Source organism: Syzygium oleosum, unplaced genomic scaffold, assembly GCF_021117445.2.
Source record: "Syzygium oleosum isolate NSW1041296 unplaced genomic scaffold, Sole_v2.1 Sole_v2.46, whole genome shotgun sequence".
NCBI classification, from domain to species: domain Eukaryota; kingdom Viridiplantae; phylum Streptophyta; class Magnoliopsida; order Myrtales; family Myrtaceae; genus Syzygium; species Syzygium oleosum.
The window spans coordinates 648,440-669,792 of NW_026607530.1; the positions used below are offsets into that span (position 1 = coordinate 648,440).

The 21,353-nt window shown below is 38.3% G+C and overlaps 2 protein-coding genes across 4 annotated transcripts in view; one reads left to right on the forward strand and one right to left on the reverse strand.

Moving 5' to 3' along the window:
• Nucleotides 1–78: 78 nt before the first annotated feature.
• On the reverse strand, nt 79–3,300 carry LOC115687345 (actin-related protein 2/3 complex subunit 3). Its single transcript, XM_030612867.2, has 5 exons — nt 3,229–3,300; nt 3,049–3,116; nt 2,198–2,306; nt 1,856–2,125; nt 79–526 (listed from the first exon to the last, which is right to left on the reverse strand). The coding sequence occupies exons 2-5, from the start codon at nt 3,049–3,051 to the stop codon at nt 384–386; spliced, it is 525 nt and encodes a 174-aa protein (XP_030468727.1). The 5' UTR covers nt 3,052–3,116; nt 3,229–3,300; the 3' UTR covers nt 79–383.
• A 1,371-nt stretch (nt 3,301–4,671) lies between these two features.
• The window catches only part of LOC115687394 (serine/threonine-protein kinase TOR-like), a 45,919-nt gene continuing 29,237 nt past the window's right edge, over nt 4,672–21,353 (forward strand). Inside the window, exons 1-24 of one of the 3 annotated variants that reach the window (XM_030612939.2) lie at nt 4,672–4,803; nt 5,537–5,875; nt 5,955–6,029; nt 6,236–6,408; nt 7,185–7,283; nt 7,379–7,538; nt 7,665–7,808; nt 8,112–8,281; nt 8,376–8,580; nt 8,657–8,851; nt 9,562–9,711; nt 10,458–10,579; nt 10,768–10,870; nt 10,950–11,045; nt 12,155–12,285; nt 14,277–14,379; nt 14,482–14,664; nt 15,331–15,423; nt 15,523–15,558; nt 15,652–15,750; nt 15,839–15,937; nt 16,078–16,240; nt 16,700–16,824; nt 17,117–17,169. In XM_030612939.2, coding sequence (XP_030468799.2) covers nt 5,615–5,875; nt 5,955–6,029; nt 6,236–6,408; nt 7,185–7,283; nt 7,379–7,538; nt 7,665–7,808; nt 8,112–8,281; nt 8,376–8,580; nt 8,657–8,851; nt 9,562–9,711; nt 10,458–10,579; nt 10,768–10,870; nt 10,950–11,045; nt 12,155–12,285; nt 14,277–14,379; nt 14,482–14,664; nt 15,331–15,423; nt 15,523–15,558; nt 15,652–15,750; nt 15,839–15,937; nt 16,078–16,240; nt 16,700–16,824; nt 17,117–17,169 — 3,038 coding nt within the window. In that variant the 5' untranslated portion in view covers nt 4,672–4,803; nt 5,537–5,614. The remainder of the gene's footprint in view (nt 4,804–5,536; nt 5,876–5,954; nt 6,030–6,235; nt 6,409–7,184; nt 7,284–7,378; nt 7,539–7,664; nt 7,809–8,111; nt 8,282–8,375; nt 8,581–8,656; nt 8,852–9,561; nt 9,712–10,457; nt 10,580–10,767; nt 10,871–10,949; nt 11,046–12,154; nt 12,286–14,276; nt 14,380–14,481; nt 14,665–15,330; nt 15,424–15,522; nt 15,559–15,651; nt 15,751–15,838; nt 15,938–16,077; nt 16,241–16,699; nt 16,825–17,116; nt 17,170–21,353) is intronic. The other 2 variants (XM_056306644.1, XM_030612940.2) reach the window with 2 other exon arrangements.

Sequence of the window (21,353 nt, forward strand, 5' to 3'; positions counted from 1 at the left end):
ATACCATGTGCTCAGCGAACTGGAATTTGAGTTAGCCCCATGTTCCTTTTTCTATGCGTTATCCTTAAAAGGCAATCCTTAAACGAAGAGCTTGATATTACATAAACGTATTTCTCAAGTTAGCAACTTATGACAGACAGATACAAATTGGGGCCTCTACCAGCAGCAACCCTTGACCCAGCCAAATCTGCCATATACATTCATGGGGAGAAATTCCCAACTCAGGAAGAACTGCTCCAATATGAAACACGTCGATGCCACGTACAATTCAAGCATTGAAATGAAGAACCACCGAGAAACAACGAAAAGCTAAACGTATTGTGGAATTTGACCGGTTTATTTGTTCTTGAGAACACTACTATCCGAGCAAACGTTGTCACAGATCAAGGTACGATGATGTTCATGAATTTCCTCTTTGCAAATGCTAACCACCACTTGTTTGGAGTCCCATTAGGTCTATATGCAACGCTCAGCAGCCTTCCGCTTGTTTCTTCTCTTATCTGCTTCAGATAATTCCTGAACAGCTCTGCATGCAGAGAGAGGGTATTAGTGGCGGAACAGATTATAAATATGGAATACGGCAATTGTGATGAGATTGCCAAACAGACACCATCGAATTCAAGCATAGGAATTAACAGGGTAGCATTCAATTTGTCTGATTCTAATAACAAGTCCGACCCAGTTGTTTGTGAAAGTGAACAATGAACCGGCATTTCAGACCATTTCTTTTGAAAATATATTTCTCCAGTCAGTTTCATATCAGCCAGCTCAAGATCTTTTTCTGCTGTTCCCAAAGAAGCTTCAAATCACAATGTTCTCCAAAGTTGTTTATCATTTACCCTTTGGCCAAGCTCTTTTTTAAAGTAATATTAAATGCCACAATGTTTAAATCTAGAGCAGGCAATTTTCTCCTAGGAGAGTCAAATGCACAACTCAACCAACTTTGCACCATCAGAGACAAGCTATTGCAACAGAGAAGTTTCGATAGAAAATCCAGCCTTCTAAGGCCGTTGATCACAGACAGAGAAATACTATGCGAAGCCTCACTCAACCAGGCTGCAACCTAGGACTGACATCACAAAGATACAATGGGGGCACAACGCGAAGTATACTCTCCCACACATTTTTGTTCAGCAGGCTGGACAGCTGAAAGATAGATGTCAAACATCTTCTACAGAACCCCCAAAATATAGGCTTTAATTACTGTAAACCCATTCAGCACAGGACATGGTTGACAAAACAGAGTCAAGTACTTCATAAGACCACCGGCACATGGAAGCACTTCAGTGAGTGCATATGTACCCAGGACAACTTTATATGCCATCCGTCCAACGTTTGCAATCCTAGGTCGATTGCTTGCATTGGCAAAAGGTTATTTTGAAATTCCTAGATGGATAAGGAAAACTGAACCGTACATCTAAAGAGCTAAATTGTTACTATGTAGAGGCACTAGTAGGAAACTAATGCAACTTCCCAACTTTAAGTTGAAGTTAGTAATTTGCACACCAAGATTAAATTCATACAGGAACGAACATGTTTGCCTCCGTTAACGTTTTCATCCAAAGCAATAGCTCTCTAAATTGAACACCCAATCGGATACCAGTTACCACCAGAATATGCTGCAGATGCCAGTATTGCACATTTAGAATAGTCGAATCAAATCAAACCACTTCCAAACCAATTAACTGAGGGAGGCAAAAACAGAGAAAAGCACAAATGAACGACGACTAATTGAGATGCTTAACATGTTCCAATCAATCAATCAAGTGGAAGGACAAGTATAAGATGAATATGCATATTGACGATAACTCATGAACGCAAGATATTATCAACTTTATATGACAAGAGCTCTTGCCTGCTTCCTGTGGAGACTGAGGCAAGGGAAAAAGGCCTGGAAAGGGGAACCCAGATTCTCCAGGCACGGGGACCTTCTCCAGACCCAAGTTAATGATAGCTTTGGTCCCTTCAGCCAAAGTTCTGCAGCCCTCTAGCCTCTTTAGTGCCACGTTGATGTAGAATGTCAAATAAATAAGGAGCTTATCCGCAGCACTCTTTATATCGAAGTTCCTAAAGAAGACATTGGCCCGGAAGAATGTGATTGCTTCATCAACAATATCGGTTCTATCTGCAGAAAGCATGCATCAGAAACCAAGCACACAGAATAAAAAATGTTTCAACTGATGAAATCAACTATTACGTTGCTCAGAAGTTGGAGCTGGACCCTTTATATGGCTTTTTAAGGGAAGCAAAGGACACCCACATGCCTTAGTAATCCCTTCCTCGTCCAAAAAACTTGAATGGTAAACCTGCCCTGACAGCAATTTCCAAGCATAATCAGAAAAGGACACTATATATCCTGGAATTGCAGGAGACACAACCGAAGCAATGTAAAAAGCAATCTAAATGGACGATTAAGTCGCAACTTTGCTCATCTTAGCAAAATTACACAAACAGCACATTGGTTCAAAGAACCTGCACTCCAATTTCATATTTTAGAATGCAGATTCATTACATTTAGTTAATTGCGAGCGTCACATCTCATTCTGGTCATATCTAGATTGATCTGCACTGTCTAGTTCTTTCCTTGTTCTTTACATGGCATCTCTAAATTATACTCAGGGTGAAGGAAGCTACAAGGCCCTTTCTTTTGCAAGACTTAGGCCTCATCACCTTTCACCGGAGATGAAGACCAGAATTGACGCCAATTTCGGTCCAGTCTAGATATCATTTCCAACTACATACGGAGAACATGAGCAGCTACCCAATTCTAGTCTCAGAATCATCTGTTCTTCCCCTACATTGTTTTGGTGCTTGCTGCTCAAAACATGGAGACGGATCTCATACCCCCATCAGGTTTATCTTGACACAATGCATTTCTCTTCTTGCCTCCTCCTCTTAGAGCTCGTTCTCTATCTCCACTAAATTTCCTAAAACCAATCTCCACATCTTTGACGAGCGCAATTACTGAAAAGCAAATCGCGATAAACGCCCCCGACAGAAAGATTGTCGACTGGAAACATAAGTTAAACGAGGTTCACATCACCGTACCATGCTGCTTCTCTGTCGATGCGATGCTCAAACTGCGACTGCCCAGAACGTCGAGTTCGTCGAATTCTCTGCACAAGCCGCAACACAAACAATCCATCAAAACAACCATCGCGTTGGAAGCAGCGACAGGACCCATCTCGCTACGCTCGCGGTCCGTCCGCAGCAAAAATTTTGCTTTACCTGAGATGGGGACCGAGCGATGGCGAGCGGATCCCGGGGATCGATGTCGGCTCTCGGAGAGCCGATCGGAGGCGGTGGACAGATCGGCGTTGCTCCGGCGAGCGTGGCTTCCGTCGATTTGCTCCGCGATTCAACGGACGAGAATGAACGTATGATGACGACGACGACGACGACGATGATGATGGGAAGACGATGTAAAGATTGAAGGAATTCGGGGCGGTGTTTTGGCCCGAATCGGTGATGCGAAATGCGAGTCTTGGTCGGTACCCATTTAGCCCCGGGGCGGATCCCGATATGGACCGGGTCGGGGCTCCGTATCCACGGTTTTGGACAAAGATGAGATTTTTAGAAGATCAATTCCGTAACTTCGAATTATGTGATATGTGTGTGTGTGTGTATATATAGAGAGAAACATGATATTGCAGTTTCTAATGCTAACTTGACAATTGACATTGACCCTCTAATTAGATTTCGGAAGAGTAATAAATTAGGCATATAAAAAGATTACTCATATTTTCGAAAACGCAATCACGACATCAAGTTATTATCTTTCTTTATCCCTTTTCTCCTCGTACTCTAGAAGTAATAGGCAAAGGCAATAAAAGTTATTGACACTTTCCTTTTCGACGCTTATTCTTTTCTTGCACTCTTCAATAATTTTTTGAAATTAGATGATTGGGTCTACTATAAAATTTATCCCCATGCAACATGTCGTCCCAAACCCTTACCATACCATCTTCCTTAAAAAGCATGATGAGGTTTTGAAGAGGTACGAATGATTTCCATGTTTTATTGCGATGCAACGTTTTGTTTTCGTTTTTGTGTTTTTGCCGTTGACCAAAGAGCTACAGGTTGAGTTAACGTTAAGGTGTCTTTTTTTTTTTTTTTGCTCTAGATCAAGTTTGCGATACTATGTATCGCATCTCTTTTTTCTACAAAGATGAGGATATGCGGCGTGATTAAAAATATCACATGACGTTACTTCTTTACAAGTGATAAAATTATGTACAAATCTCAGACAATCGATGAGGCTGGCTCGTAGATTTAAGGAATGGAGATGAAACGTATGTAGAGGATTGAGGCAAGTCAAAATATGAAGTATAGACGAACTATCCAAGATTGCACTTTTCTTTGATAGGCTAAAAAACAAAACATGCGAAATACTTAATCATGGTAACTATCCTAACAAAACCGAGGCAGTTTTATTTTTTTTTTAGTGTAAACTGAGGTGAATTTAGTAGCTTTGGGGATGGGAATAGGGCCGCCCTAAATAAAAAAAAAATAGAATTTTATCCCAAAGAGTTATGGAAGCACAAGAAAATACATAGTATAAAACTTGCCCCTATTGTTTGGCCTTCTCTATGAAGATTCTGTACTTGCATTGAAGTGAGAAAGTAGAAAACATATGTCAATCTACGTGTCAATATAGTCAGAGGGTACGCCGATTGCAGCCGGGCCGCCGTCCCCGTCGCCGCCGTTCCCTCGTCGCCGGCTCCGCCGCTAGCGGCGGCGACCGCTTCAACGTCTCCTTCGATCGCATGCTCCCGAACCTCCTCGCCTCCGGTGAACTTCCGGGTATCTGATTCTTCCTCCCCCTCCGTACTAGTATCTCGCTTCAACCCTCTCCGTCCCCCCCTCGCCAAGAAGACGCGTGCGGGTCACATGCCCGGCTTGGTGCGACCAACTTGTCATATCTGTCGGCTGAAATTCCGTTAAAGTTCGTGTTTTTATTGGCTTGTCACGCCTCGTGTCTCTGTCACGATCGCCTGTACCGTCCCAAGCTTCTCTTCCCATGTTTTTGGGAAGCGTCGAGGTTGGCGGGTGAAGATAGTTTTTGCAATATGCTAGCTGGGGGACCATGAATTTTGAAACTTAGTGTGCATTTGCTGGAAAGGAAAGGAAAGGAAAGGAAAGGAAAGGTGTATTGTAGATTCAATGAGAAGGGGCCTAAGCGCAGTGGCTTCCGCTTCTGGAAAAGAAAAGACGGAAAGTTGTTGATCATTCCTTTGTTCTGATTGCTATGTGAAAGGCTTTTGGCACTAGTTTCACATATGAAGCGATGGGCTTTTGGGTGCTTCTTAGTTGCTTCAGAAATGATGCCGTGATTGTGATTGACGGTATTTGAGTATGAAAATGAGTATTTGACTTGTTTACAAGGCAACAAGCGTTTTCAAGCTCATATTTTTATGTTTGAGAGTCAAGAGATAATATTCTAATGTCATTTTCTGGTACTATGATGCTTTTCTTAATGCATTTCTAGTAGTCACTCCTCCTCATCTTTCTTTGCTTTGACACTGCAATTCAATAGGAGGGGGTGTGATTAGCTTTAAGAAACTACGTTGAGAAAGAAGCTCAAGGGCCTAGCAGTGAAGCTTTTGGCTGTCTAATGGATCAGTTAGCTGATCGGATATCAGCTCTTGTAGAAAGCAATGATCCTTACAAGAACCCGGGTGCTCTGAGAGTCATTGATGAGCTTATAGATGTGGCTATTAGAGAAAATGCTTCCATGGTTTTGAGATTCTCAAATTACCTGAGAATTGTGTTAGAGGTGAACCGTGATGAGAGAATTTTGGTCCTCGCTAGTAATGTTCTAGGCCATCTAGCCAGGGCTGGTGGAGTGATGATGAACGATGAGATTGAACGCCAGGTGTGTCACTTTTCTATCAGTTAGTCGTATGCTTTTTAAAAAAAAAAAAATTGTAACATGGTTCTCTTTATTTCTGCAGTTAGAAATAGCTCTGGATTGGCTGCATGGCGAGAGAGTGGAGCATCATCGTCTTGCTGCTGTTCTTATCTTGAAAGTAAGCATTTCTTACTAAGTTATTTTTCAAATGGACGTTGTTGCCATAATAATTTCAAATAGAGGATAGAGAATTAGATTTGTCAAGATTTCATCGTGGAGGGATCGTTATTGTTGAGGGATTGTCTGCTTTTCTGTTGCACTTTATTGCTGGCTTCCATTCATTGGCTTTAACGATGTATATTTTTGTTCTCTGGTCTGATTTAGGAAATGGCTGAAAATGCGTCAACTGTCTTCTATGTCTCTGTACCTAAATTTGTCAAATCCATCTGGTTTGCTTTGAGGGATCCAGAGGAGAAAGTACGAGAGCATGCTGTCGAGGCATTACGTGCTTGCCTTCGTGTTATTGAGTTGCGGGAAACACGTTGGCGTGGGCAATGGTTAGTTCCGTCATTTGATATTATGCCCGTTCCCTTTAGTGCGCAAACGCACGTGATGTGGTTTTTGTCATATATGGAATTTCAGTTAGCACAGAGCATTTTGGAATTTTTTTTTTCCGAAAGCGGTTGAGCATTTCCAAGGTGAAAGGCATAAAGTTCACATATTTGCTAACTTTTTCCGTTTTTTCTTATCTTTCTTCTGAGAAACTAACTGAGTTGTCTGCCTTTGACATCCAGTGTCATTTGCTGCTGTTGATATTGTTATTGCACTCATTATTGTAATTATGATAATTGTTGTTGACCTCTCTCTTTTTTCTGTAGATAAGGAGTAGGTTTTGTTCATTTGTTGCTGTCGAGATCACTTGCCTGTATTAAAGGAAGATTTCTGAACTTTAATGAGTCTAGTAGCCTTGCATTCCAACTTGGCTACCTAACCAACATTTTCTCTGTTCCAGCAGAGTGAAGTCTTGTTGATATTGAAGGTCTAACTTAGGGAATCATATTGACCAACAAATCAAAACCATTTAGGATGCAATAGAAGCTTAATGCTCCATTGATGAAGCACTCATCTAGCAATTAAGCTGATATTCCGATGCTTTGCAGCAGTCCAAGCCCAATAATAGATGATTTGTGATTCCTTAGCTTGGAAAAATCATGCACTGTATGCTCATATTCATTTAGTTCTTTCCTAAAATTTCAAATCATTTGATACTATATTCTGTGTTCTCCATTAGCTTCAACCCGTATATATCTTCTGTAGCTGTCATCTTTGACAGGTACTATATTATGTTTGAGGCCACACAAGATGGCTTGGGTAGAAATGCTCCTGTTCATAGCATACATGGTTCATTGCTTGCCATTGGAGAACTTTTGAGGTTTGTATTATATACAGGACAAAAATGTCATTTGGGGCATCCATTAGTTTTGTCTAGTGGAAAAAGTCACGGTTTACAATTACCTCTTAATGCAGGAACACAGGTGAATTCATGATGTCGAGGAATAGAGAAGTTACTGAAATTGTTCTTAGATATCTAGAGTACAAGGATCTTCTTGTTCGCCACAGCATAACATTATTATTACCTCGGATTGCTCATTTCCTTCGCGATCGATTTGTTGCACAGTATTTAACGGTTTGTACTTTGTGAGCATCTCTTTTTGTGTGTTTTATGCCAGTCAGTGGGAATATTTAAATGGACTTTTCTCTATGTGGGCTTTTTTCTAGCTTTAATATCGCTGTGCAAACAAATTTCCTACAGATATGCATGAAGCATATATTTGCAGTTCTACAGTCACCAGCTGAACGAGCCAGTGGGTTCATAGCCCTTGGGGAGATGGCAGGTGCTTTAGACGGGAAACTTATCGAATATTTGCCAACTATCATGTCTTACATATGTGATGCAGTATGTACCTCTGCCACTTACTTTTATTCCAGTTGCTTATAAATTGAAGATTCCAGCTGCAGTAATTTTGTTTAGTCTAGCGACTTTGATTGTGCCATGATAGACGTTCATAGATGATTTAAGGTGCTCCCTGTCTATCAACATGGACGGTTCAGTGGATGTTGTCTTCAAAGTCGGAGTCATTGATGTTTTAACGTGACTTTCCTTTTTGTTGGCTCCGACAACTGTGTTCCAAGTGAGGGAGCTTCATGTAACTTTTCCTCTGGATAGTATCCTAATATCTGGTGTTGTTCTGATCCATAGATTGCTCCACGTAAAGGTAGACCTTCACTCGAGGCTTTGGCTTGTGTTGGAAGCATTGCTAAAGCCATGGGGCCAGTGATGGAACCTCACATTCGAGGAATTTTGGATGTTATGTTTTCAGCTGGAATTTCTCCAACACTTGTAGATGCTCTTGAGAAAATAACAACTAGGTACGATATGGTATTAATTCTCTCTTCCTGGATAATCGTAATGGATAGATGATTAATGATAAAGAATTTGATTTTTTATTGAACGTGTTTTCAGTATTCCATCTCTGCTACCTCCGATACAAAGTTGGTTGCTCAGTTGCTTTTCAAGTGTTCTTTCCAAGACCCATCCTCCTCCAGAAAAGTGGGCTATTGCCTTGGTTCGAGGGAGTATGGTGAATACTTCAAAGCAAATCTCGGAGATTAGTGGTTCAGCTCTTGTGCAACTTGCTCTGCAAACTCTGGCTCGTTTCAATTTTAAGGTACTAAATTGACTGAGGTATTTGAAGGATTTGTATTGTACATATCATTGCATGGTGCTGATTAATTACTTTTTAGGGCAAAGAACTCCTTGAGTTTGCCAAAGAATCAGTCATCATTTACTTGGACGATGGAGATAGAGAAACACGAAAAGCAGCTGCCCTTTGCTATTTCAAAATGGTTATGAGTTCTCTCTGCAATGTGACATCGACACAATTTGGTTCTGCTAAATCAAGTCAAACTGGAAGAAAACAAAGGCGAATAATTGAGGAGGTGAGTTTTGTCATTGCTGTTTGTTGCTCTTCTTTTGTCAGTTAAATGCAAAGTGTACAAATGCAGCTTATGTACATTGGGGGTGAAAACAGAGTACATCTTTCCCAAAGTTGCAGAACAGATTCCTCAGCTGTGAATTTGCTTCTTTATTCGACCAAAAAAAAAAATATGCTTCGTTTAAAATTTTATACGCATGACTTCGGCACCTACATTTCTCATAGTAGCATCTTCAAAAAAGCAAATGATAAAGGTAAACATCGATATTTTACAGTAAACACTGCCTTAGGTTAAAAGTGGGCACCAACACATTTGTCAAAAAAAAGAGGAACCGAGTGTATGGACAACCAAATTTCCATAAATTCCAAGCTACCTCCATTCTTTAGTATTGAGATTACTACTTGTAACCTGAATGTTAGCAATTAGGTGCAGTGATTTCGGGCTGTGAAAGTTTATCTAACTGTTCCCAAGTAAAAGCTCATTGCACTGATGGCTTTCCCAGTGATGAAAACAAGGAGTGGCTTAGGGTTACCAAAGTTTTTCTGCAGTTGTTTTTGATGTCTGGTACTATTATTAGACAGAATATCAAAGCCTTTTCCCTTCCTCTTGTCTTAATAACCATTATTTGGGACATGGATACTGAGTAATCTCAAGATGGCTGATGGAACTTGTGGTGCATTGACCTACTAAAGTGACTACTTTGCTTGTTGCAGCTTGTTGAGAAACTCCTCGTAGCTGCTGTTACGGATGCTGATGTAACTGTTCGGAGGTCCATCTTTTGCATCTTGATGGATAGACGACTTGATGAGTTTTTAGCACAGGCAGATAGTCTAAGTGCACTTTTTGCTGCTTTAAATGACGAGGTACTTTCTCTTATTCCTTGAAGTTTTATTTTCGTTCTGAAAACCCTTGAGAATGTGGAAAAAGGTGATGTGTTGCACAAAGCATGTACGTATGCGCACACTCGTCAGACATGCATTCACGCATATACCCGTGCGGACACACATGATCACCCAAATTCTGTGGGTGCAAAAAACTAATTGTTTTTAGCGACTCTGAATCCATGATCATTGTCCTATCCTCAACCCCTTGCCAGGCTTTGAATACTTCTATTGAGAACATGAGAAAGATGTTCTTTAAGGTCCAAATTTTGAATCTTCATGGACGGGGAAAGGTGATAAACCTCAAGATCTCATGTACGTAGTATGGTTTATGATCCATATGGGGGGGAATATCATCGGAGGTTGTCAAATCAATACAGTTTACGTGGCTCTGATGCAGAACGTGAATGATACAGGTGTCTTCACATTATTGTTATGTTGCAGCACCTAAATTTTCTCTGATAAATACAGCTGCTTCATTGTATGTACAACTCAAGTCTATGCTGCTCTTCCCAACTAAAGAAATTACTGGTTGATGATGTAGATCTTACTTTACTCTTTCAATCTTGATTGGAAATTCTAGGGTTATACTTGGAAGGGTTTCACGAGTTCTTCTCGCCGACTCCTCTGGGCCATTCTTCTTAGCTTATGTTTCGTTTTGAGCCCCTTTTGTTGTTGTCAAATTGTACTCATTACCTTTTACTGTTATATTGAACACCTTTTGAAAGGATTTGGATGTTCGTGAATACGCTATCACAGTGGTGGGGAGGTTATCGGAGAAAAGCCCTGCATATGTTCTTCCGGCTTTTCGTCGCTTACTCATAAATTTGCTGACATATATAGAGCAAAGGTGATTTCTAACGGTCTTTTAATTTTTGTATTTTAATAGTCAACATGCATAGCATGAGTAATATATAGAACTAGTCAGTCTGTAGGTTGTGGAATCTACACTTTTCATCACTAGTTCTCTATGGAGTTAAAATTAGAAGTTTGGTGCTTTAAGCCAAGCTATTGGCTAAGATGCCCTTTCTCTGTCAGCAGTGCAGATAGCAAATGCAGAGAAGAAAGTGTGCAGTTACTTGGTTGCTTAATTCAAAATTGTGAACGGCTCATCCGCCTATATATGGCTCCAATTCAGAAGGTTAACTGATAATGTCAGCGTTGTAGCTATATTCAACATTTGTTTGCCTCTTTAATTTAGACAATTCCGACATTTCCAGGCACTTGTTGCAAGTCTTGTGGAGGTCTCTAAGGGCAATGCTAATACAGCCATTTTAAGCAGAGTTCTTATAACTGTAGGGGATCTTGCTAGAGTGGTGAGTTGAATTTTTCTTTCTTTATTTAGACTTTTGTAATTTATTCTTAAGATTCTTTGAATTTTTAGTTAAGTCTATTTTTATGTAATCTAAGATTTCAACTCAAAACTAATATAAGTTTACATCAAAATATAATTGTCAAGATTGATGTTTGTACTCATATGAAGATTTTGTCATATGTGATTGAAATCCTACAGAAAATCTATCAAATCGAGACCCTGATTAAGGTCATTTGATGCTAAGATACTAGCATTGGGTACGACCATTCGTTATTATCATTAGCTGGATATGCATCTCTAGTGTTTCTTTTGTACTCTACCATTCCTATCTGGCAGATCCGAAGATGGAATAATTTTTGTCTCGGTTGAATGAAATCTCTTGCTAGACGCTTTTAAGGTGTCCTTTTTTGGTCTAGGTAGTAGTATTGTTTCCTCGGTTTCCTAAAAGACTTTTCCTTTTATGATTGGATTTCTCAACTATGAGGTCGGTCTCTCCCAAGTTTGTTGGGTCCATATGCAAAAAATTGTGATGATACATTATGGAGGTATTTTAATTTTAATTTTCTTTGAACCTCCTTTTTTTTCTGTGAGAAATTACAATTATTTTTTGAAAGAGAACCTGTTCCGAGTACATCAGAAATTTACAATAACAGAGAGAAAGAAACAACAAACTAAATCAAACAACTGCAGCAATAATTGAGATGAGGTATGGATCTCAAAAACACGCTTAAAAATAGCAAAACCCAAGAAATATGGATCATTGGATCCCTCGGACAATCTTCTATTGCGTTTCTCCGAATGCACCAACTAAGTCCCAGGGGTGCAACAGTCCCAAGATTTTTTAGGAAGATGAGATCCAAACAATGAGCTCCAGCTTTGAGGCAGATGAAAACTTTTCTTGGCATAATCTGGCACACACTAGAGGCGTTTAAAATGAAGCTCTAAATGGATGAACAAAATCACAGCCTGACCCAGAGTTCTTTTATGTTTTTATCTTTATATTGTGGAAGCACGTTATCATTACGACCTTTTTTTGCCACTATCACCACTATTGCTAGCAATTATGTTTTCTTCAAGAAAATGAAAAATTGTGGTCGTGTTGTTTGTCAGGGTGGTTTTGCAATGCGGCAATATCTCCCCGATCTGATGCCTTTGATTGTAAATGCTATATTGGACGGAGCTGCAGTCATGAAAAGGGAAGTGGCAGTGTCAACTCTTGGTCAGGTTGTGCAGAGCACTGGGTATGTCAGATGTTTCTTATGTTCTGCAGTTTCTATTTTTCTTTAACCTTTTGTGCATGATTCCTTTTGTTGCTCACCATATATCAAAAAGAAATGATGAATGACGGATGCATTTTGATTCTGTTTTCTTTTGTGACTGCAGGCTGTGAAAGTTGGATTTAAATTTCTTGTATTGTTAATATATTTTTAGAACGTTGTCATTCAGTGTTTTTCGAAAGCAATAGGAAAATTTTTATATGAGAACGTTATGATGGGTGCCAACCCTATAATAAGATAAAAAGAGGGAGACAATCTATGAAGCCTGACAAACAATCAACATTGAAAAGTTGTTTTAGTAACCAAAAATATCATGACCTATAGTTATCTATACTGTAAATCAAATAAGTTTGATTCTACACTCTCAAAAACCCTCAAGTTTCTCTCTAAGCTGACTTTGTTGACATTCTTAATTTTGATACTTCATCCCTATTCCCCTTTTGCCCCCAATAAAACGATGATGGATAAAAATCCTTACATATGCTAATTACATATAGGGAGATAACATCAAGCAATGAGGAAAGTCATGTGATTGTCAAATTAAGGTTTGAATCGTGACTTAGAGGGCCCTGTGATGAAAGTTGTTTGTGAAAATAGGGACTCTTGGTTTTTTGCCTTGGTAATTTGTTTAGACATTGTACTTATGCAGGCCTTTTCAATGGTGTAGAGTTGTTAGAAAACCGTCCTAGTGAGGTGCAATGCTTAAACTGTGATCAGTAAACAAACCCTACAGAAGTCGAAATGGGATACTTCACTAAGGAAGTAGCATTGGTGGTTAACTATACTAATCATAGCCATTCTGAGCTGCGTTTGGGTATGGAATGGATAGGCCCCAAGTGGTTGCCTCTCCTACTACCAATGTGTGTGGGTGTATCATCGCCCCCTCATTCTGGTTTTACTTCATTCGCTATTAACAAATGCACATAGAATTCTGACCAAAAAAAAAAACAACAAATGCACACAGAACTAAAGAATGGGGATTCACATGAAATCAACTTAAATGGGTACGAAGGATGTGGAACCTTGCTCTAATATAAAAAAAGTCCAGTCCAAAAGCTTAAGCCATTAAGTTGAAGAAGACTTACATGTATATAAGCCCATTGAAACCCTGTACTTGACCGATGGGGAATAGCACTATTAGAAAGTCCAACCCAAAAGCTTAAGCTATTAGGTGGAGGAAGACCACATGAATATAAAGAGCATTTAGGACCCCATTGTCAATCGATGTGGGATAATACTTCACCAGCCTCACTCACGTGCAAGCCGGATTATGAGCAGCACGTGAAATTTTGACATTGCACATTCACATGGAATTTTTACCACGCACATTCGCGAAAGGGATAGCATTGGCTCTGATACCATGTTAGAAAGTCCAACCCAAAAGCTTAAGCTATTAGGTAGAGGAAGACCACGTGAATATAAAGAGCATTTAGGATCCGTTGTCAATCGATGGGATAATACTTCAACAAGCAATAACAGGTTTATAATACTAATCTGTGGATCGTGACCATATCTTGGTTTGAATATAATTATATGAATTCTTGCTCAGTTTCATTCATTTCTTGAAGTGGAATAGTTGTGTATTTCTGGCAAATTGAATCAAAGACCTTACATAATAGCAAAGTTAAAATTGGTGAACTTTGATCATTATAGTAATGTTTTCATTTAATCTGGCAACTTCTGATTGGCATGAGTTGAGCTGTAATTGATTTTTGGATTGTAAAATTATACGCTTTAGAATCTCAATTTCACAACCATAGTTGGTAAGGTAGAATCTTTTGCAACTTCCTTGTGCTAATGTACATCATGCTTCATTGATTTACAGCTCCTCCTTTCATTCAGTTATTTCCATATGAGAATTTAGTGGCTGCTTCTGAAGAGATTGAGTTTCTATTTCAAGAATCGGATAGAATGAATGTAAGATATCAAGAATATTGTGCTATTTGATTTTGCAGGTATGTGATAATGCCTTACAATGAGTATCCTTCACTACTTGGCTCTCTCCTTAAGTTGATGCATGGTGAGTTGGCGTGGTCTACCAGGCGCAAAGTACTGAAGGTAGCTATTTATTAACTTGAGCTACTGGTGCAATTTTGGCTGACTATATCACTGTGTTTGATAAGTATCGAAGCGCTTGCTTTTTTTATATGCTTTTATCAGGCTCTTGGAATAATGGGTGCTTTGGATCCTCTTATGCATAAGCGGAATCAACTAATTTTGCCTGGTTCTCATGGACAAGCGGCTCCTGCAGCTGGTTATTCAGGCCACCATATTCAGCATCTGGATGAAGTAATGATGGATAATTGTCCATCTTTTGCTACATGCGAGACCTATTGTTCCTTGGTAGGATATAGACCTGAGAAAAAGTCACGTTTTTATTGTGTTGAGTATCAAAATTTTTGTTTATGCGGATTAGAAATTTTGGTGATGTTTAATCCTGATGCAAACTTTATGTACCCATCTTGTGCATTTTATTGTTTATAGAATGGACTGTACCAACCATTTCAATGGATAGTGGTTGGTCATCTAGTTCGGTTCAGTACTATGTGCAAGCCGGCTTTGCCCTTGTTCAACTGGTGCAAATTGTGAACCCATTTGACCGGTCTTGGCCCTTTGTAAATTATAGGAGGGCTGACAGATGAGGAGGTTAATCCATACCCCCCTTGATTAGACATTTATGCTGAACTAGCCGGGCTAAGCTTTCCTTCTTAATTTAATAGCAAAAAATTGATTCAAGGAAACTAAAGCTTTACCTTTTGAAAAGCATTTACTATTTACACAGTTAGCAAGACTTGAACAATCCCTCTAAGGAAATATTGAATGCCTCTACCAACTTGACTTGTGAACTATTTTGCTTAATGAACTTGCTTAATGTTGCATTTGGTGCTTTCATCGTTCAGCTGGTTAAACAGCATACCATTCAGCTATCTGGTATGATGTCCAATGCGGTTTTAAAACATTGGTGCATTTACAATTTTCTTTTTTGTCTTCTTTTATCAATGAACCCAGGTAGTCATAAATTCTCTCATGCGAATTCTCAAGGATCCTTCTCTTGATAGCTACCACCATAAAGCGGTTGGTTCACTAATTTTCCTTTTTAAGGTATGTAACTTCTACAAGATATTGGTTGACCTTCAATTGATTCATATACTTATTCTTATCTCTTTAAAAGTCATTAGCTTCTTTTTCTTGCAAGATCAGTCAATTGGACTTCGCTGCATTCCATTCTTGCCAAAGGTAAGTTAACCAGGGGGACTGATGATGGAGATGGACAAAGTGAATTTCACTATACTTTAAATGGTTGATTTTGAGTGACCTTTGTGACTGTAGGTTTTACCTGATCTCTTTCTTATTGTCGGTATATGTGACGATACACTGAAGGACTTCATAGCTTGGAAGCTTGGAACTCTTGTATCCATAGTTCGTCAGGTGCGGTGTAAGCAAAAAGATTTGATGCGTGGTCATTTTATTGAGTTCACATGGAGGTTTTATGGGGACTTTTATGTGGCTTATGCAGCACATTAATAAATATCGGCAAGAATTGCTTTCATTAATTTCTGAACTGTGGTCATCTCTGAGCTTGCCAGCTGTGAGTCATCCACCACGTGGCTTTCCAGTGAGCTTCTCTCTCTGTGTGTTGCCCCCGCCGCCCCCCCCCCCCCCCTCCCCCTTCCCCGCACACATGCACTTGCTCTCTCTATCTCACGCACAGGCACATCATTTGTGGGAACTAATTTCCAGTCAATATATTCTTAGGTTCTGCACCTGGTTGAACAGCTTTGCTTGGCTCTTGGTGATGAATTCAGAACATATATTCCTGATATACTGCCGCATTGTATTCAATTTCTTAGCGATGTGGTTCGGTGCAACGACTACACATATGTGCTTGATATCCTTCATACGCTTGAGACCTTTGGTGGTTCGTATTTTAATTTTCTCTTCTGATGTTTAAGTTTAGGTAAAATGAAGATTACTGAATAGGAGTCTTTGCAGTGCATTCTTTTTTATCATTTATCTTGTCTTTTTCTGTTTCGTTTTCCCTAACTGATGTATAATCGGATTATCTGGAAAATTCATCTTGTCATTGAACAAGGATGTGTAAGAGAAAAGGAAGCATGGACGAACGATTGCTTGCATAATGAAGAGGGAATGATCTATACTAGAACTTATAGGGAGCAAGTGAATTGCATTATATTGCGTTGATATAATTTAAAAATTGAAGTCCTCTACTAATTGCAACTCCAGGATAGTAGGATTGCTCCTGCAAGAACTTAAAAGCAATAAGCAAGTATCTACTTAAATGACTCCAGAGTGAAGAGTCTTTCTACATTGCAATCTCTCTCATACAGGGACACTCGTTTCTGTTAAACAAATGCAGGGACCTTATGTGAGCACATGCATCTTCTTCTTCCAGCACTCATCCAATTGTTCAAAGAAAATGCTCCCGTGGACAAAAGAAGTGCTGCCATAAAAACTTTAACCAGATTAATCCCTCGAGTCCAGGTAGTCCAGCTCAGTTTCTTAGAGTTAAGCTTGTAAAAGGGTGTGAGCTTGTGTTTTGCACAGGTTGTATTGGGAATACTAGAATATATTCGTACAAAGAGTGGTAAAAGGGGAGCTTTTTGGACAAAGTATTATCTTCATTTTTCTTGTTATTGCTTTTAGTGATATGTTTTTTTTTTTTGGTAAGGTTGCTTTTAGTGATATGTTCGTTCTCTATAGTTTTCATAAATGTGTTGCTTGAGTTAATTAATGTGTTGGACTCTTATCTGCACCTTTTTTCTGTCATTATCAGGTTACTGGCCACGTATCTTTGCTAGTCCAACACTTGAAGCTAGTTTTGGATGGGTTAGTTTGTCCTTTGTTTTAGACTTCCGTTCAATAGAAGTAGAACAGCATTTTACTCCATGGTACCTCCAAGTTGTATGTCTTCTGGTAGCATGTGTTCTTTGGATCTTATGATTGAATTGTATTCCAGTCACGCTTTCTCCACATCATTGCCTTGGTTTGAATTGAACTGGTTTATAGTGTAGAGGAACCTCCACTGCAAAATGACGCGCTTTGCACATGGAAAGTGAAGGTTATATCGTTGACTCTCGTCATTTAGCTGAAAATGCCCCTCCACTGCTATATAATCTAGTTTGCCTGTTGAGGACTGCAGGTAGGTAGTTAGATTTGTAATGAATCTAGCATGAGAAACCTCAAAACTTGAAAGAGGAAAATAACAGAGTAATGGTATATTATTCTAGCCTCTCCATATTCAAGTTGCTATAGACTATTCTATAACTCAAGAAAGTAAGAGAGAGAAAGTTCTTTTACTAAAGCGGCTTGTACCATTCTTAAGTTTCTTTAGCTTCTTCTCCGTTTCCTTTATTTTGTGTTTGCCTTATCTTTTGTATACTTCTTGTAGTCTCGGATCCCATTGCACCTGTTTGTCTTTGATAAAGTAACATTACTTGTAAAAAAAAAGCCACAAGAGAAACGAAATGGAGCTACTGCCATTCTTAATACTGGTAGAGGGGAACACTACTTATTGTTCAGATCTGGTTCATTTGTTCCGGATTCGGTGAATAGCAATTAAGATGAGAAATGTTAATACTTGAGGTCACAGTTTAACCACCAAAGGATCTAATATCTACTTAATGGCCAAACCTGGTACTGTTCCAGTTTGGACACTAGTTCTACCACCCAGCATTCATGTTAATAATTCACATTTAATTATATACTGCTACCTTGACACTAAATGCAAAATTATACCCTTCTAGATTATTAATAAATGGATGGACTATCTTAAGGGGTGGTCTTGTCTACACAATAGTAAATAGCATGTGGAATTGCATTCATATCTTAGAATAAACTAAATTGGTGTATCAAGAGAGAAGCTCTTGAGCATCTACCACGATGCACCACATGTCTTTTCATGGTTGGCCCGTCCAGTCTTATGGATTGTTTATATATAAATAGCTTTCAAAAAGTAGTTTCTAACGTGGAATTGGCAGGTTTGAATCTTGCGCCTCCAGGTCAACTTTTATTTTTTTATTTTTTGTTACCAGAGTTTGCTGGACTCTTTCGTTTCTTTTTTTAATTTTGTTCTTATTTCTTTTTCCAATTCTTTGTAAAGTCGCTTCTTTTCTTCTTTTCTCGATTATCATAAGATTTCCTACCATTTTATTTCCTTATTTTGTTTGCCTTTTTATTTTTTTAATCCAATTAAATACAAAATGATCTTGTGTTTTTTATTTCGTTGTCCAACCTATCTTTTAGTGCAGAATTGTATTTCTTTTCTTATATGTTTCCAAATCAATCCGCTCATTTATCTTTTATGTCTATTTTTCTATTTCACTTTGTTGACAGTCCTTTAAAAATATTTTGCAATTGAATCCAACTATGAAGAAATCATTCCAATTATCTTGAATGTATTATTATTGTGACAAATCAAATTTAGGATAATAAAAAAAGAGTTCTTTAGTGTTATTGTCACAATAGTATTTAACCCAATTGTTTTGTATTCCACTAACGGGTGTGTATGGAAGGGGCTGCCACGTATTATGCCATGTGTCAATTTTTTGTTTGTCTCAACACCACTATCAATGTAGTGTGCATCTATTCTTCTCCTATTTTGTCTAATACAAATATAAAGCTCATATTTTTGGAGAAATTGGCTTTGTTTTTATAAAAGTGATTTTTTCTTTTCAATTTAGTTCATTTTATCTGAACTATAGCAAAAAAAGAATTAGTCTGACAAATGAGTATCGGAAAAATGATGAAATAATTATTCTTTCGTTGTGGTATTCTCATCCATCCAACTTCCTTATGGTTTTCTTCCAGAACGAAGTCAATTCTTCTTGGACGAGGATCTATCGTTCTACATTCTATTCATGCACTCTTTTGTTATTTTTACTATAGTACTAAAAGAGGACCGACTTCCACCCAACCCATCATGATACATTTTCTGCTGTGCCAGACTTGGAGAGTTAAAAAAACTTATATAAGGCAATTCATGAGGAGAAATTCAAATTGACCTGGCTCTTGTTATGGAAGAATGGATAGCAGCAGGGCAATGCTAATTTTTTCATTATTGAATCACCTCTTCTTGTAGATTTTCAGCAACTACCAAAATAGAATAGGGTGAGACCTTAAGCCATAGGATCTATCTCATTGTAGAAGTTAGTTCCCTTCACCAAATTAGTTCATTTTATTTTTTCTTATGGAATTATACAAATGTCTTTCTATATGAGTATATCTTCTTTGTTTGTATGAATAAATCTTTTATCGTAATAATATAAAAATATAGGTAAATCATTTTTGTTATTACATCTGTTACAAGACGGAAAAGAATTACTTTTTTTTAATAGAAGTACCGGGATTAAATAATCAAGTTTCTCAAAAAAATTAAAACTTTTTTTTTGTAATATACAAAATTAAAATTATAGTGTGCTATATCGACATATAATCTAATAAGAACAGGTAGCATGAGAGGACATGTTTTCTTAGTAAGTGGCATGTGTTACATTTTTACTTTTGATCTTATTAGATCTCAACAACCTCATGCAATATTAAAGAACAATAATGAGGTTTAAATAATCTTTTTACTAAAAAAGTAATTAATTTTCTCTCATGCATGTCGTGGGTGCGTTCTAGTTTGTTTTTTAATCATAAAATGCTCTATACTCTCATCCTTCAGTTTGATGAAAAATCCTCCTTTTACGATACTGTTGGAAAATTCGTTTGATGTGGATCAGACGGCACTTCATCTAGGACTTTATTGTTTCTCCCCTGCTATGTTATTAAAATTCTTAAGTGGAACAGGTCATAATTTTTCTAACTACTCTTTGAATTAGAGTGCTTTGGCTCACTTGGGCGATCCTTTAATTTAAGATGATAGTTTCCCTTGTTTGGGCTGCTGACGGTATACTACTACTCCATATGATTTATGGCGAGGAAGCGGTGAATGAACTAACTTTGGCTTTGCTTCCAAACTGGTTTGGAAGCAAAGCAACATTTCCGAGTTTCTTTGAGTAATGGTACATGTAATTCACGAGATGTAGATGCTCTTTAGAATTTTTTTGGAGCTTGACAGAATTGCAAATTGGTCAAGTATTTCAAAAATCAAATACTTCAAGCATGCAATATTGATACTTCTATTAGGCAGGACGTCTTTGCATAATTTTCTGCTGTCGAGATGAAAATCTGTAACACGCATGATTTACTAGATATATTGAGAAATCAAATTTTTGTCCCAAACTAAGAGACGGTCTGTTTTTATGTCATAGATACGACCTTTATCAAAGTTCTGGATCTTAATTTTAAGAAAGATAGTGTGGTTCTATGCAGTAGGGACGTCCTTCTCTGTGATGCAAGTAATTTATCAATTCAAGCTGCAGGAACAAAATGTATTTCAAGCATGGAGTACAAGGTCAAATAGCATATTTTGACTAGGACCATGTTGAAACTGTCTGAAAGAAGAAAGTTCATATACACGTCCTTGTGAATGTTATAGATGATGCTTGATATGAATTGTGAGCATATTGGCAACTAGTTTAGGCTTTTAGTAAGTTTAACATGGTATTACAGGCAAAGAGTATGAATCCTGATATGCCCTCTTTTATGTATCTCTCAGCGTCTGTTATTGTCCTCCCAATTCCTGATTGCATAGCCAGTGTGGCTATGTGCATGTTGTCAATTCTACATGGAAGGCAAAGCTTATAGCAGAGGATAGTGATAATGAAAATGCTTGAGATACATCATTGTTAGAATAATTTAATATTAAACCACGCCTTCAGCTAACAACTTAAGCCTTTAGAACAATTGGCAGTGGTCTTACAAAATCTCACATGGTATTAGAGCTGGGGTCCTGAGTTCAAATCTTTCCGAGCCTCATTTGCCTCCCCAATTAAATATGTCCACGCTTAGTACTAGGCAAAAACGATCAGACTGAGTGAGAGGGGGAGTGTTAGAATAATTAAATATTAAACTACGCCTTCATCCAACACTTAAGCTTTTAGAACAGTTGGCAGTGGTCCGACAAATCT